Source organism: Antechinus flavipes, chromosome 1 (genome assembly GCF_016432865.1).
Source record: "Antechinus flavipes isolate AdamAnt ecotype Samford, QLD, Australia chromosome 1, AdamAnt_v2, whole genome shotgun sequence".
In the NCBI taxonomy this organism is placed as follows: Eukaryota; Metazoa; Chordata; class Mammalia; order Dasyuromorphia; family Dasyuridae; genus Antechinus; species Antechinus flavipes.
The window spans coordinates 650,246,229-650,262,670 of NC_067398.1; the positions used below are offsets into that span (position 1 = coordinate 650,246,229).

The 16,442-nt window shown below is 46.4% G+C and overlaps 1 protein-coding gene across 2 annotated transcripts; it reads left to right on the forward strand.

The window, feature by feature from the left end:
* Positions 1 to 3,849: 3,849 nt before the first annotated feature.
* NRBP2 (nuclear receptor binding protein 2) lies at positions 3,850 to 15,957 on the forward strand. 2 transcript variants are annotated; one of them, XM_051971376.1, is made up of 18 exons: positions 3,854 to 4,188; positions 5,732 to 5,854; positions 5,956 to 6,057; positions 6,304 to 6,393; positions 6,561 to 6,601; positions 6,998 to 7,092; positions 7,214 to 7,237; positions 7,343 to 7,426; positions 7,631 to 7,686; positions 7,942 to 8,037; positions 13,032 to 13,164; positions 13,444 to 13,546; positions 13,714 to 13,764; positions 13,881 to 14,016; positions 14,483 to 14,536; positions 14,655 to 14,718; positions 15,022 to 15,077; positions 15,242 to 15,957. In XM_051971376.1, exons 1-18 carry the CDS (start codon positions 4,075 to 4,077, stop codon positions 15,308 to 15,310), a joined length of 1,491 nt encoding a protein of 496 aa, XP_051827336.1. In that variant the 5' UTR covers positions 3,854 to 4,074; the 3' UTR covers positions 15,311 to 15,957. The 2 variants fall into 2 exon arrangements, with proteins under 2 accessions (XP_051827335.1, XP_051827336.1); XM_051971375.1 differs by lacking the exons at positions 15,022 to 15,077; positions 15,242 to 15,957 and having other exon boundaries at positions 3,850 to 4,188; positions 14,655 to 15,012.
* The last annotated feature ends 485 nt before the right edge of the window (positions 15,958 to 16,442 follow it).

Here is a 16,442-nt window from a genome sequence, read left to right on the forward strand (position 1 = left end):
CTTCAAGACATTAGCAAAAATTACCTGTTACAGAGCTAAGCCATCAATCTTTCTGATAAGATCAAGAGCAAAAGAAGAATGCTCATTATCACCAACATCATTCAATATTGTACTAAAAATGCTAGCAACAACAATAATAGGAAAAAAATGGAAAAAATCAGAATAGGCAAAAATAAAACTATCTCTTTTTGCAGATAATATGATGGTATACTTGGAAAATCCTAGAGATTCAATTAAAAAGTTAATTGAAGCAAAATAATTTTTTTTAAAGCAAAGAACCAGGATATAAAATAAACCCACAGAAATCATCAGCATTTCTATATATTGCCAACAAAGCAATAGTAAAACATATTTCATTTAAAGTAACATAAACAATATAAAGTACCTGGGAGTATACCTGCTAAAACAAATCCTGGAACTATATGGACATAACTATAAAACACTTTTTATTCAAATAAAGTCAGAAAATAATTGGAAAAATATTAATTATTCATAGGTAGGCTATGCCAATATAATAAAAATGACAATTCTATCTAATCTAATGTACTTATTCAATACCATCTCAATGAAGTTACTCTCCAAAAAATTATTGAGCTTGAAAAAAATGATAACAGAATTCATTTGGAAGGACAAAACATCATGAACATAAAAATATAAATGAATTAAAATGTAAAGGAAGGAGGTCTAGAAGTACCAGATTTTAAACTGTATTATAAGATGTTAGTTATAAAAACTATCTGGTGCTAGCTAAGAAATACAAAGATGGATTAGTGGAATAAAATAGATATATAATGCACAGTAGTAAATGATTATAGTAACCTTGTGTTTGATAAATGCAAAGATTTAAGCTTTTGGGATAAGAATTCACACTGCAATAAAATAGTTGGGAAAATTCGAAAGCAATCTGACAGAAACTAGGTATAGATCAATATCTTACACCAGCTTGGTCTTATAAACCAGAGAGGAGGTAATTCTGACAAAAGTTTCTCTTTCTGAGGTTTGACAAGAAGAAACCTCAGTCACTGCAGAATAATCAAAGAATTTGCCTGTGTCCCCTCTCAGCAAGGGATTAGGGTATAAAATGATCATAGATCTATAACTGGAAGGGTCTTCATATGTTATCTAATCCTACTCCCTCATTTTACAGATGGGGAAGGAGGCCCTGGGAGTTCATCCAAGGTCACATATCAAGTAGGCACCTCCAGGAAAGATGCTCCCTTACAACATAGTTCCACAACATATGATCTCATCAAGTTAGTTGGGGAAACTTATCAAACTGATCAGGTCTTCACCTATGGTTCCTTTCATCTCTTATCCAATAACTTCTACAGCCATTAACTAGTCAGACGGTCATTTTCTTGGTCTCTACTCAGATTGTTGCATTAAGGAAATGGGATCTGCTAAAGTCAGGAATGGAAATTCCAAGAACACTGACATTAATTATCATGCCAATCGCAACTGTTAAAAAACCTGGGCTGTTTTTGGGATGCTAGACCAGAGACGAAAAGGTTCATTAGGATGTCAGGTGGCAACACATGTGAAAGCAGCTACATAAAAAGGATGAGTTCATCCTGTGGTGGGCTAGGGCATGCCCTTTTTCTCCTTCCCTCACTTATCTGGGAGTTATAATCCTTCTCTGAAAACCTAACCAGACAGTACAGACCTCCTAATGCCAGCCTAAGGAAGCAAGGCAGAGATGATATGACCCCAGTACTGAGCAAAGATCACAGAATTGGAACTAGAAAGCAGCTATCTCTGGGGAGAAGACAGCTGCTCACCTTAATTCCTCAGATCCTCTGACGAACTATTTTAGGAACCACTTGGGCTACAGTAAAGCCATCTATTCCAACAAAAGCTTCTGGGAGAGTTTAGGGAAAATGAAGTTGTGAACATGTCTATTACAGGGGTGACTGCTTGTTCTAGGAATGGAAATGGCTGACCCTTTACCTTAGTGGCAGGTGGCAGTTAAAAGTTTGAATATTATCTATTTTTAAATTAGGATTTCTTGTCATAAAGTATTCTGGACTATAATGAGAATATCTTTTTCTTTTGGTACAAAGTGGGGAAAGATGGAAGGATATTAATGGGAAATGAAGCATGAGCTATATTTGGTGATGATCTGATTTGGGATAAATTTATCAAACATATTCTGTTAATAAAATTTTTATATTTCAAACCCCAGACCAAGCGGGGGAGACAGATGCTTCCATATCATTTCTCATCTGCTGCTACTTCTGCATTTAGGAAAATTCCCTGAACTATCTGCAATTACATTATCAATCCCTTTTAATAAATTTTGAAGATATCTAACCAATCCCTCCCCATATGAGGATTACCCCTCCTAATTAAGCTTAAAATTCTTTTGAGGAAGGGTGTAACAGAGCCCAGTTCTGACTTCTTCCTATTACCAGGAAGATAGAGAGCCAGGAGAAACAGCCCCACAAGGCAACAGCCACACTTCCTATGGCGTGTAGGATATACAATGTATCAAAAATATAGTCAAGAATAGGAAAGAAACTAAATGAAGGTGAAATTTTGAGGATAGGATGTGGGTTACAATGATCCCCAGCTGAAAACTTAGATAATAGGAGCAACTGAGTAATACAGGAGATAGAGTTCTGGCCCTGAAATCAGTTTCAGAAATTTACTAGCTGTGCAAGTCTCAGCATGTAACTCAATCTATGTCTGCCTCAGTTTCCCTTCTGTAAAATAGGGATAATAATAACAAATGGGACAGCCAGGTGGTACAATGACTGGAATACCAGACCTGGATTAGGAACATTTATCTTCCTGAGTTCAAATCCAGTCTCAGACACTTACTAGCTGTGTGGCCCTGGATAAATCCTTTTCCCCTATTTGCCCCAGTTTCTTCATCTGTAAAATAGAGTTGGCAAACCACTCCTCTATCTTTGCCAAGAAAATCCCAGATGGGATCGAGTCAGACAAGACTGAACAGCAACAATAATATCTACCCTGAAAGTTATAGTATCTATATCTCAAGATTGTGAGGATAAAATATTTGTACAATACTTTGCAAACCAACCTTAAAGGGTTATGTTAACTACTATTATTATTAATGAATGTTGCCTTGGTTTCAGAGGTGCCCAGCTGCTAAATAATAATCTGCTATCTTATATTGGAAAGAGCACTGAATTGGGAGTCAGACGATGTGGATTCATAGTCTAATTCTGCCTGCCACAGTGCTGTAAGACGTGGGCAAATCACTTTGCCCCTTTGCGCCTCAGTTTTTTCATCAATCCATTAATAAGTATTCATCAGTGACTATATGCCTTTGGTACACACTGGAAAAAAAGAGATAATTAAAACCGTCCCTGCTTTCAGGTTGTTTATATTTTTCTGGGGGTGACGGGTAAACTCGAAATATATCTGACATAAATATAAGGGTGAGGGTGTCAATACATTTGGGGAGATTAGGAAAAAGAGGTGGCACGTGAGCTGAACTTTAGAGAATAGTAAAGGTGGAGATGAGGTGGGAAGTAAATTGCAGACATGGGGAAAGCGCGTGTAAAGGCTCGGAGAGGAGGGGAGAGGGAGAGTGTGTGTGTGTGTGTGTGTGTGTGTGTGTGTGTGTGTGTGTGTGTGTGAGTGTGTGAGTGTGTGTGTGTGTGTGTGTGTATGAGTGTGTGTATGTGTGTGTGAGTGAGTGTGTGTGTGTGTGTGTGTGTGTGTGTGTGTGTGTGACACAAGGGTGGGGCAGCGGGCTGGGGGATGGCCAATGGGAGGGGGTCTAGGGCCGCTCCGGGGGCGGGACGAAGTGCTCCAGCCAGCCCGAGGCGGACCCCGCGGGGCGGGACCCGGAGGGCGGAGCTCCGCAGCCTCTCCCAGGCTCCCGCCTCGGCCCCGCTGCAGCTGCGACCCGAAGCGTTGCAAGCCGAGCCCAGAGGGGATCCAGGAGACGGAGGGGCGGGGCTCTATCTGTGGCCGTGGCCGTGGCCGTGGCCGAGACTGTGACCGTCAGCTAGCAGAGCCCGCCGAGCCTCCGGCCTGGCCCGCGCCGGCGCTAGCCCGGGTCCCGGCCCCCGGCCCCGCACCGCTCCTCGGGCGGCCGCAGCCATGGCGGCCCCGGAGCCGGCGCGGCGGGGCCGGGAGCGGGAGGACGAGAGCGAGGACGAGAGTGAGATCCTGGAAGAGAGTCCGTGCGGCCGCTGGCAGAAGCGCCGGGAGCAGGTGGGGCCCGGGCCCCCGGGGCTGGGAGCGGCCGAACGGCCTGGGACAGAGAAGGACTTGGCCCAGATTGGGCGCGAGCGTTAGGAACGGATCTTGGAAAGGGGACTGTCTGAAGGGGCGGCCTCGTGAAGTCCCTAGGACCCTGGGGGTTCGTGGGGCCTGGGCTGTGGACGAGGAGCTCTGGGAAAGGGAGACACTAGGACCCAGGGGCCACGTGAGCCTGAGGCTGAGGAAGGGGAGCTGGGGCTAGGGGGAGATACTGGGACCCGAGGGGTTCGTGGGCGGGGAACACAGATCCCTCGGTGAAAAGGAAATTGTCAGACTAAAGGGGCTGAGTGGGAGGGTCCAGGGCTTTCCCGGGTCTTTGAGTTTATGTATAGGGGTCAGTAGGTACCAGGGATAGTTGGGGCACTGAGGGCGGGGTCGAGGGATAGGAGAAAAAGTAGCTGCTATTTGTTGTGCTTTTGGGGCGGGGGTTCAAAGTGTTATCTGTTGGGAGGGGACCAGCTGCAGAAGTCTGCCACTGTGGGGAGGCAGGGTGGGGCTCTGAGGGGCTCCAGTGGATGGGGATCTTCTGTCTGCTTTGGCTCAATGCCCAGGACCTGATTCCTTAGTCCCATATGAGCTCCGACGTTGCCCCACCTCCTTTTACAGAGCCCTGTGGGGCCCCTACTTTTTGCCTCACTCAGGAAACAGGCAGAGGCAGATGGACACATTCTCCTATTAGAGTTGGGGGAGAGCGGGGGCAGATACCTTTTTTCAGCATGTACAAGGAGAAATTGCGCTGTACTATAGTGGGGTGGGATGATGAATCTCAGTAAGTCCCCTACTTTTTGCCTCAGTCCCTTTAGAGCAAAGGGAGAAAGGGGTCAGGCATCTATCTCTCAGTGAAGGGAAGAAAGAGGAAAGGCTTCATTCCCCCCACTCCTGTGTAGCCTGTACTAATGCAAAGGGCCACAGTACCATGTTGGGGGAGGGGGTGTCTGCCGCAGGCTGGGGGAGTGGGGCAGTCCTAGTTTGATTAATCCTCCTCTTCTGCAGTTTTCCAAGTCCCAGGACTCTAAGGGAAGCTTGTAGTTTTGGGGGGTGGCTTGAAGGGAAGATGGGACTTCATCAGAAGCAATTCTCTATAGAAACAATTCTGGGTGAAAGGCAAGTTCTTAGATATTTAAGATATGAGGTAGTATCTTAGGGGACCAAATGGACCCCTGTCCCTCAGTTATTTTAGCCTTCCTTTTTGGATCAGGCGACAGCTCTGTTCCCTCCTCTGCCCTCCCCTTCCCTTCTGAGTCCAGGCTAGAGATGAGAGGAGCCTTTGTGTGACCCAAGGGGGCCAGGGAAGGGAAGGGGGGGTGGAGCTGGCATGGGCCTGTGTCTTTGCCCAGCTTGTCCAATTCCCCTCCCCTTGGCCCTGATCCATGACTTGCCTGTTCCCCTTCATAACCACACCTCGCCGAGCTAAGCCTGAGCCCCTAACCTGACAGGCCCCTGCCTTGTACAGTCCTGGCTTCTGTTACCATGAATAATCCCATTCCCTCCCCAGGTCAACCAAGGCAACATGCCAGGGATCCAGAGCACTTTCCTAGCCATGGATACTGAGGAGGGTGTGGAGGTTGTATGGAATGAGCTGCACTTCACAGACAGAAAGGCCTTTAAGGCCCATGAGGTGACCTCTCACCCCACCCTACCCCACCCCCAGCATCCACTGATTCTATCTTTTGCCTCCTGTCTATGTTTCAACTCTCCCTCCACCCTCTGATCCCTTAGGAGAAGATCCAGACCATGTTTGAACAGCTGGTGCTTGTGGACCATCCCAACATTGTCAAACTGCACAAGTACTGGCTGGACACACCAGAATCCAAGGCCCGGGTAAATCCAGCTACCTCTTGACCTACTCTGGGCTGGACCCTGTCCCTTCCCTCTCCCCCCTTTGAGCCAGTGGATGGGGAGGAGCAAGGCCAGCCTGCCACCTAAAACCCCGCTGCTGTCCCTGCTCACTGAGTAGGTCCATCTTCATTAACCTCCTCCTGTGGGTCATTCCTCACGGTCAAGGGTCAGTGAGGGGACCCCTGGGGAGGAGAATATGTAGAGTTGAACCCCGTCTTCTCCATCTAGGTGATCTTCATCACTGAGTACGTCTCTTCAGGCAGCCTCAAGCAGTTTTTGAAGAAGACCAAAAAAAACCACAAGGCTATGAATGCCCGGGTATGGAGGATATGGGGGGAAGGGGCTGTCGGGGTTGAGGAACATACTATTTAGCAGTAGCTGGGCTCAGAGGATTTTAACTTGTCAATTAAGATCCTCTGGTGCTTGGTGTCTGGTGGGGAGTGAGCTTACTTCCCCTGAAGCCCTCTTCGTCCTTCTGCCCCTAGGCCTGGAAACGCTGGTGTACACAGATTTTGTCTGCTCTCAGGTGAGGTGATTCGGCTCCCCCCCACTTGGTGTTTTCCTCACCTCATTTCATATCCCCAGCTCACCCCTCTAGTCCATCCACCCCCTTGGCTTTTAGGCCCCTATCTCCTCCCTTCAGTCTTTTATTTTTTCCAGTATCTAATTTCTTCTCTGACAAATACAAGCCATGTGACTATGGGCTAGTCACTTGAAGTTCTAGTGCTCCAGAAAACTCTGAAATAAAATGTTACAGATGAGTTGCCAGTCTGCACTGATAAAGTTTCTGCACTAGGAGTTCTATACACCAGTGAAATCATAGATTTGAAACCCTACCCTTGAAACGTACAGTTCTTTTTAATACCATATCCCCTCGTCTCTGGCTTTTTCTGACTCTGAGCCTGGATCTGTGTCCCCTCAGCTTTCTTCACTCGTGCAACCCTCCCATCATTCATGGCAACTTGACCAGCGACACCATCTTCATCCAGCACAATGGCTTAATCAAGATTGGTTCTGGTGAGGCTGGACTGGGGGACCAGAGGAGTGGAGGGAGAGCATGAGAAGAGGGAAAGGCCCCTTTTTGCTGGCTCTGCTCCTCCCCACCACCCATTCATGTTTTTCTCTTTTTCTCCCTCAGTTTGGCATAGGGTATTCTCCAATGGTGAGTTTAAGACAAGGGTAGGTGGGAGTAGATGGGGGTAGATCAAGTACTTGTTGGGGAAAGTCCTTTGGGTCTACCTTCAGTCTCTCAATCTGCTCTCTCCAGCAATTCCAGATGATCTCCGTAGCCCCATACGCATTGAGCGAGAGGAGCAGCGAAACTTGCATTTTTTCCCCCCGGAGTATGGCCGTGAGTGACCACTGGGACCCCTAGGGCTGTCTTCCATATCTCCTCTTTCCTTACAGTTCTCCATGTCCACTCCCTTATTCTCATCCCCCTAACCCTTTTAGTACCTGCACCATTTCCCTTGAACCCTGACTCTGTGAGACCTCCCTGAATTTTGACCCTGTGGTATACACCCCACCTCCCCTACCCTTGCTTCCTCGATTTCAGAGGTTGCTGACGGGACAGCTGTGGACATCTTTTCCTTCGGGATGTGTGCACTGGAGGTATTGGCCCCCTTCCCCCTGGTCTTCCCAGCATGGCCTTCTTGCTCACTCCTAACTTTCCTACCCAGCATGCCTTTTCCAGTCCCTCCTTAGGATCCTCCACCCTCCTTCCTCACCCTAAGCAGAGTCCTTGGTCATTCCTACCTCTTCTTAAACTGCCCTCCTGTCCTGCTTCCTGCCCCTGCTTCCCCCATTTCTCTCTTATCCTGAGTGGGAGCAACTTAGCCTCTGCCTTTGGTGTCCTTCCCTTTTCAGATGGCTGTGCTAGAAATCCAGTCCAACGGGGACACCCGAGTGACTGAAGAGGCCATTGCCCGTGCCCGTCATTCCCTGAGTGACCCTAATATGCGGGTAAGTCTACGCCCCCTCTCACTTCCTCCTTGACATTTTCCCCATTCCACCAGCCATATATTTTATTTGGTGTCAAACTCAGCTTTGCTTTTCTCTTCTCCTGTGGAGCTTTTTCCTGATTGCCAACATTGGAGAATGTCTACAAGGGGGTCATAGTAGTCAGAAATCATAGATTCGGGTCTGGAAGGAGCCTTAAAGGGCATCTGGTCCAATCCTCTCATTTTTCAGAGAAAGAAACCCAGAGATGTATGTTGCTTGCTTAAGGTTACACATCCTAGCTCCTGAGATTCCATTGTAACATACTCTTCTGTCTGACCCAGCAACCCAGCCCCCAGGTCTCATATTCATATGATTTATTATTTGCTGAAATATTGATATATACACTTATGTGCCTGCTTTTAATGTTACTGTCCTGGATCTCTATATGATCATTCAGTGGCCAAGGGCAACTGTCTACTGCCTGGCCTTATTGAGGTGGGAGGGTGAGGCTGGGTGCCAAGGCAATTGGGGTTAAATGACTTAGGGTCACACAGTAAATCTCTAAAACCTAATTTGAACTCTGATCTTCCTGAATCTAGGGCCTATGTTCTATCCACTACATCCTTTGCCTACCCTTATTTAAGAATAACTGTCATGACCCACGTATTTTCCATGATGGCCATTCTCTCTCAATCCTTGCCTGACTAGATGCTGAAGAACAGTTTTTCCTACTGGGATTGGAGGAGATTTATTCCTCCACCCTCAGGTCATCAATATGCATGTTAGAGACACTCCCTTCCCTAGAATGTCAAGCCTTGCTCTTGCCCTTCTTGTTGCTTGCCTCTCTAAAAGACCTTTTCTGTTTCTTAAAGTTGGCTTTCATTTATCAGGGTGGTCAGTCTTCAGCTCTTGTTCTGGGGAACCACCCCGATGAAATCTGCCCAGAATCCATAAGCAAAATCATGGCTTCCATTGTGGCCCATTTTCTTTTCATTTTGTAGCAGTTAAGTAGGAAAATGAATGCTCCCTTCCCTTGTTTTTAGGCACTTAATAACTGTTTCTGTAGCATGTTTGGGTTTACATAGTATTCCCCTCACAACAATCTTATCAGTGTTGAAATGCAAATGTTATTCCCTTTATTTTTTGGTGTGATCCCACAGCTATTAAGTATCAATAGCAGGTAGTTGAATCCAGGTTTCCCACTCCTTAGTCCAGTGCCTTTTTCCTCTAGGTTACTTTGATTTAGATTTATAGTTCTATTTTCCTAGATGTGAACTAATGACCCCATTATCTCAAGTAACTTTTTTATACTGCCATCTTGTTGCACTGCTGTCATTCCTGGAGCAGTGACTTAGTAAGCCCCTGTTATGTTACAAGACTGGAGCTGAACTCCAAGACTACAAGAATGAATACAGGATACATTCCCTAGTCTTAAGGAGCTTAAAACCCAGAGATCTTTTTCAGAGGAACTCTACTGTCTGACCATACCTTCTCCCTGCCTTATACTTGTTAAATTGATTTTTTTAACCTAACTGTGCAACTTTAAATTTATATCCATCAAATTTCATCTTTTTAGATTTGATTCCTTTTTTCTTTTAAAAGCTTTTTAAATCCTAATGTGTTGTGTGGCCCTACTGGTTTTCCATCATCTGCAAATCTAAGTTATTGATCAAATTGTTAACCTTTAGAGGGTCCAAGATGAATCCCTAAGGCATTCCTACAAATTGATGTTTAGTCAATCAGTAAGCATTTCTTAAGTGCCAAGTACTGTGTTCCAGTTCTTTGGCAATATGAAGACCAAAAAATGAAATTGTCTCTGCCCTTAAAAAGCTTATATTCTAGTGGAGGAGACAACATTTGTGTGAATGAATAAGCAAATCCAGCATAAACCCTATAAATTAGTTTATAATGTTGGGTACTAGCAGAAGAGACTGCTGTCAGGCAGGAGGCACAGCCAATTCAAAGATCCAGAAACAGAAAAGAATGTCACTTGGGTGGAACAGCAAGGATGACAGTTTGGTTGGAAGCCCAGAAAGGGAAGTTGGAGCCAGGATCTGAAGGGTTTTAAATGTCAGATGGAGGAGCTTAATCCTTAAGTCTAGATGTAATAGGGAGCCACTGGATTTACTGAGCAGGAGAATAATATGGTTCAACTAGTACTTTTTAGAATTTCAATATGCCAGTTATGTAGAGGAGGGATTAGAAAGGGAGAACATTTGAAGATGGGAGACCAATTGGGAGGCTATTGTAGTCCAAATGAGAATCAATGAGAGTCTGATTAGATGGTATAGCCCTCTGAGAAGAGAGAAGGAGGATAGATTTGACAAGATTTATCACTTTATTGGATATGGTGTGTGTGTGTGTGTGAGAGAGAGAGAGAGAGAGAGAGAGAGAAAGAGGGGAAAGAGGGAGGAGAAGGAGGGAGGGAAGGAGGGATGGGGGAAGGGAAACATGGTCTATTAGTGATTGGTCACCCAATCTACCTAATCTTATTTATTATATTCTGTCTCTATTTGTCTGTTTTGTCCAAAAGGAAATAATGAGATACTTGGTTAAGGATGTTTTATAAAGTGACCCAGAAATAGCAAGGTCCGAGGCTTTGCCCCTCCCCATCATAGTTTTGTGACTGTTTGAGTCCTTTTTTCTCTTTGGGATCATCTTTTTTTGGTTGGGATCTCATGTAGGGGCTATGAGAATGTGTAAGTCTCTCTACAATTTTGGCATCTCTGGTGAAGTTTGGCATCTCTTTTCCTCATTTCCATGTCTTCTTTTCTTTTTGTTTTTAAATATAAATTATGATTTTTTTTTGTTACACTTTCTAGTTTCTTCCCCACACATTCCCAGAGAACTACTTATGATAAAGTTTTTTAAAAAGTGAAAAGAAAAATAAGTTCTACAAAATTAACCAACATATAGAAAAGTCTGACATCCACTGTATTTGATATCTTTGGTTCTCCACCTTTTCAAAGAAGGTCATTCTAATTTTTTGGCATTCCATTTTTGATTATTTTGTCCTTTTTATTTAGTTATTATATATATTGTTTCATGGTGCTGCTTACTTGCATCAGTTAATACAGGTCTTTCTATACTTCTCTATATTCATTATAGTCTTTTCTTGCAAGTGACTAGATCACATAGATTGATACAAGACTTGGAGTCAGGAAGGATTAGATTCTTTCTTTGTGAATCTGGTAATCCCTTAACTCCTCTTAGCCTCAGTTTCTTCATCTTTGAAATGAGAATAATAATCTACTTCACAGCTTGTTGCAAGAATCAAATGAGATAGCATAGGTAAAGCACTTTGCAAACTTTCAAGTACTCTATAAATGCAGGTTATTATTATTAGTAGTAGTAATAGTAATAATAGTATTGAAGTCCTGTAATATTCTATACCATTCCTCAGTCACCAGCTATTCCCCAGTTGAAGAGTGTCTGCTTTGTTCCTAGCTTTTTGCCCTTTTCCCATTGTGTCTCTAGAAGTGAATGCCTTTTGTGCAAGTATCCCTAGAATTATCTAATGAATGAAATAGGAAGTGCTTACCTGTGAGCCAAGAAGAAAGGACTCCAAGAACATTGACTAAAAGCTGGAGCCCCCTCCATTTTGCCATTTTTCTAGCCCTTTTATAAAACAAGTTACCTATAACACTAGCAATATGCTTATGATTTATCTCCCTTCCAATCGCTTTATCATGTATTCCCCCACAAATACAGAAATATGTCTGACAATAGAGTTATCTTGATAGGGTAAAAAATAGGGGTGCAAGCTCCCTTATGTCTAGGACACCAGGACTTGAACCTATACCAAAGGATTCAAAACCCTTTGTGCTCCCATTACACCACATCCTAGGAAGGTCAGCTAAATAAGCTATCGGGCCCATACCCCAAAAATGTTGGTTGGTTCACACCCTTCTCATACTAATGTCCCCTTACGTATTCATTATTTTAACACTAAGCCTCTTTATTGGTACATGCCTAACCTTATTCAGTAATCACTGATTTACTGCTTGAATAGGTTTAGAGATCAATACACTAGCCATCATTCCCATAATAACTGCCCCATGACAGCCGCACAAAAAAAGACTCGACAGGTGTCCGTGCTATTTTATAGAGTAGGAAAACAGCTTTGGGGAGGGAAGTAATTTGCCCTTGACCACAGTGTTAGTACTGGGATTTACACTCAGGTTTCCTAATTGCACTTGGATCACCTTCTATCGGAACACTGTTACCTCTATTAGCATCTGGAATCCTTTACTATATATTAATCCTATTGAGGCAGGGAGTATAAAGGTTAAAATCACTTTGTAGGGGAGGAAATTGAGACTCCAAGAAACACTGATGATATCCATGGCTACTATTTATGGAGCACTTAGAGGTTGCAAAGCTTTTTACATAATTTTCTCAACAATGGGGGTGAGGTAGTAAATAGAGATGTTGGTCTCCTCATTTACAAATGAGAAGACTAAAGCTCAGGATTAAAGACTCATCTGTGGCCACACTAATAATAGATGCCAAAAGTGAATTGTTGAGAAACACCAGAAGATCTTCCTGTCTCCAACTCTACCATTTTTTCTCCCAAACCATGACGTCTCCTTCACAATCCTTACATGATTGTTCAACCCTGGGCCTCTGACTCCAAATTGAAGGCTCTTTCCAATATTCTACGGTGATATATAGTTGGGGAGAGTTACAGAAGAACAAGTGTTCTTACAAAATCTCTAACGATAATAGTAATACCTAACATCTATGCAATGCTTTAAGGTTTGCAAAGCACTTTACATACATTATTTTTGTTTGACTCTCACCATAGGCATATGAATTAGATATTTTTATTTCAGTTTTGCAGATGAGGAAAGAGGCAAGTGCTTATAAATGCTAACATTGGATCTTTGGGGAAAACAAATTTCACTTCTGTCTCAGGAGTCCAGATTCTTCTGTCTCATTCTCTTTGCCTTCCCAGTCCGTTAAAGCTTTCCTAGTGTCTCACTCTTCAGCCTTCATTCCTCTGCCCCTCACAGGAGTTCATCCTGTCGTGCCTTGTCTTGGACCCAGCCTGCCGACCTTCTGCCCACAACCTTCTCTTCCACCGAGTGCTCTTTGAAGTTCACTCACTGAAGCTCTTGGCAGCCCATTGTTTCATCCAGCACCAATGTGAGTGGCCCTGAGCATGGAGAAATGCTTTTGGGAAGGATCCAGGGATGGAAGGCTGCCGTTGTAGGTGGGTAGGGGGGCGTATGTGAGTTTCTGGAGCGGATGGATATGGGGGGGGGAGCAGGAGTCCACACTTGTAAGAATGAGTGGGGCTTAGGGGTAGATTTTGGTCCCTTAAGTGAAAGAGTGATTGAAGCGGGGGAAGGTATTTGGTTGGCACCCGTGAGTTGGCAGGGAGTACTGAAGACCTGTGTGAGTAACCGTATAAGGCCTCTTCAGATCTGATGCCAGAAAATGTGGTAGAGGAAAAGACTAAAGTGATTGATCTCAATATGGTAATGGCTGAGATTCATCGGACTGGCCGGCCAAGAGTTCAGTGGCGGTGAGTAGTTTCCCCATTCCTTTCCATCTCCCTTTTTTTTTTCTGAGCCCCAGATCCTGATTACTCAGAAGGGAGAGGGGGAAGTTGAGGTCTGTTCTTGCCTCTGAGGACACTTTATCCTTCTTTAAGCACATGTCCTTCCCCTACCTGTCTCTCCCTTCCACTAGGTACTCTGAGGTCTCGTTCTTAGAGCTGGACAAGTTCCTGGAAGATGTCAGGTAAGGAGGGAGCTGGCAGCTTCTCTGGATAAGCGGGGTGGAGAGGGAGAAGACATAGGAGGGGAGAGAAGTTGATGAATTCACTGCCACAGTTTGCCCTTTCCCTGCCTCCCCAGGAATGGGATCTACCCACTCATGAACTTTGCTGCCTCCCGGCCCCTGGGACTTCCGCGGGTCCTGGCCCCTCCTCCTGAGGATGCCCGGAAAGCCAAGACCCCGACCCCAGAGCCTTTTGATGTGGAGACCAGGAAGGTGAGCTAGGGAGGATCCCAGAGCCTGGAGGGGACCCCTGAGGTGTCCAGGCCAGCCCCCTCCCCCTAGGAAAACCCCTTGATCATAGCAGCATCTGCTCCCCTTGCCAGAATCCTGGTTTGGCCATTTTTCACTCGTGTTCGACCCTTTGTGACCCCGTTTGGGGTTTTCTTGGCAAGGATACTGGAGTGGCTTACCAGTGAGGAAGCTGAGGCAGAGGGGAGACTCGCCCATGGTCGGGCTGGGAAGAGGAGTGGGACTCCAGGCTGGTGCTCGGCGGCGCCCCCCGCTGCCCAGAGTCCTCGGACTTGGAGTTAGATGTTTGCAAAGTCCTTTCAACTCCCTCTAACTGACGGAGAATCCCCCATCCTGTTTGGGGACCTCTAGTGAAGGGAAGTCCCCTGGGCGGGGAAGGGGAGTGGCGGGGGGTAGTGGGGACAGTGACTTTTCCACTTGCCCCCCTCAGGTTGTGCAAATGCAGTGCAACATGGAGATGAATGAGGACAGAGCTCAGTGGCACGTAAGTGGGGCCCGGGGGGCATCTCCCTCCCCCGTAGAATCACGCAGGGCTTCCCAGCCCTCACCAGAGCAGCCCCTGCTCTGCAATCCCTGGCCTGACTCTTTGTCCGTTTCTTTAGCTCACTCTGCTCCTGGTCCTGGAAGACAAGTTACACCGACAACTGAGCTATGATCTCCTGCCAAGTAGGCACTTTGCCCCTGCCCTTCTCATGCCCGGCTCTGCCCCTTTGCTTGCCCCTGCCTCTCTCTCACCCGCTCTCCTCCTCCTCTTGCCCTCGCCCTTCTCCTTCCCTCCCAGCCCCGCTTGGCGGTGGGCTCCTTGGCTCTGCTCCTGCCCAATCTCCGCGTAGCCTCTGAGCTCCCTGGCGCAGGGCTGGCACTTTCTCTCTCCCTCCCCCCCTTCTGTCTGGTGTGCCCTGGGAGGTGGCTCCAGCGGGAATTTGGCAGGGTGGGAAGGGGCCTTACTCTGTTTTCTGCTCCCTCCAGCTGACAGTTCCAAGGATCTAGCTACAGAGTTGGTTCATTATGGCTTCATTCATGAGGTGAGGGGGGAGGGGTGTGGAAGAGCCCACACAGGGCCCCAGAATAGGAGGGGCTGGGGGTGGGAAAGAACCAGGGGAATGAATGGGCTTTAGGGGGAGGAGATGAAAACGTCTCCTTCCCCTACCTTTTCCCCCATGGCTGTCCCTCATCCCATTTCCCCCAGGATGATTGTGAAAAACTGGCTGCCTTTCTGGAGAGTACCTTCCACAAATATCGTTCAGCCCCACCCTGACCTGGGCCCTATTGTCTACCTGCTGGGCCCCTTCTTCCTGTAGCCTGGGAAGCATTCCCCAAATATTACCCAGGAGTTCAAGGGCACAGGAAGTTCACATCCTGTCCCAGCCCAGGGCCACAATTTGCTGCTCCCCACCTCTGAAAGGGACTCGGGAATGGGGATGGGGGATATAGGGTTATGCTGCTGGAATTGGCTAAGAGAGTGATGAAGTGAGGCAGAGGTGGGTGGGAGTGTCCCTAGAGGAGACGGGAAGGGGGTGTACCTGATGCTTCCTCCTTGGTGAAAGACTTGGCAGGGATTAGACTCCCTTTGTCCCCCACCCCCCTCCCAAAGAATTTCAGCCATTGAAGTTCCTGTTCCCTTCTCCTGTCCCCCAACGCACACATCTATTTGGGACCAACACCTCCCCCTCCCTCAAGAACCCATTCCCTCTCCAGGCTTCTGTGTGGCAGACTTGGGATGCCTTTGGCCCCATCATTTTATCCACTTCTGTGGGCTCGGGGTCTATCCTGAGGGATGAGGGGGCTTGTCCTTCTCCCTGACAAACCAATGGTGTCCTTTTCCTCCCCCTTTTCTCTCATTCACAAGGGGGTGTCTCATGTATTGTTCATGGGACGATGAATAAACAACATACCTGCACGGATCGTAAGCCTGCCATTCTTCTGGGGAATCGGATGGAGGGTCAGTAGAGGGAGGAAAAAGGGCTCCTGGGGACGGGGAAACTGCAATCCAGGGTCAGTCCCAAGCGGGGGATGGAGCAGAGTAAGGAGGTTGGATCGGAGATCCAGCAGTCCTGAATGCTGACCTCAGCTTTGCCATACACTGTCTCCTTGACCAAACCACCTAATCTTTAGGCCTCCGTTTTCTCAAGAGACCCTGGCAAGGGCTCATTCTTGCCCTTTGCACATTACAGGCTGCTTGTTAAAGCATTTACAATCTGGCCTCTAGTGCAGTACAATGGGTAGAGCAGGAAGAGCTGCATTTTGGAACTGGGCAGTAGTGGAGGCAGTTGGTGTGCTGTTCTACTAGCATTTCTGAAAGTACAGGTCTGAACAGAGATAAACATTGTGCACGTGTTGAGGACCCTCTGTGTGCCTAGCACATGCTAAGCGTCACCAGGAAAGATAAA

What these genes read in the sequence shown, in the direction of transcription:
- NRBP2 (XM_051971375.1), top strand. Translation starts at nt 4,075, where the DNA reads ATGGCGGCCCCGGAGCCGGCGCGGCGGGGCCGGGAGCGGGAGGACGAG. An exon ending in CGGCCAAGAGTTCAGTGGCG is followed by an intron (nt 13,547 to 13,713) that starts GTGAGTAGTTTC and finishes CCCTTCCACTAG; the next exon opens with GTACTCTGAGGTCTCGTTCT. An exon ending in TTGATGTGGAGACCAGGAAG is followed by an intron (nt 14,017 to 14,482) that starts GTGAGCTAGGGA and finishes TGCCCCCCTCAG; the next exon opens with GTTGTGCAAATGCAGTGCAA.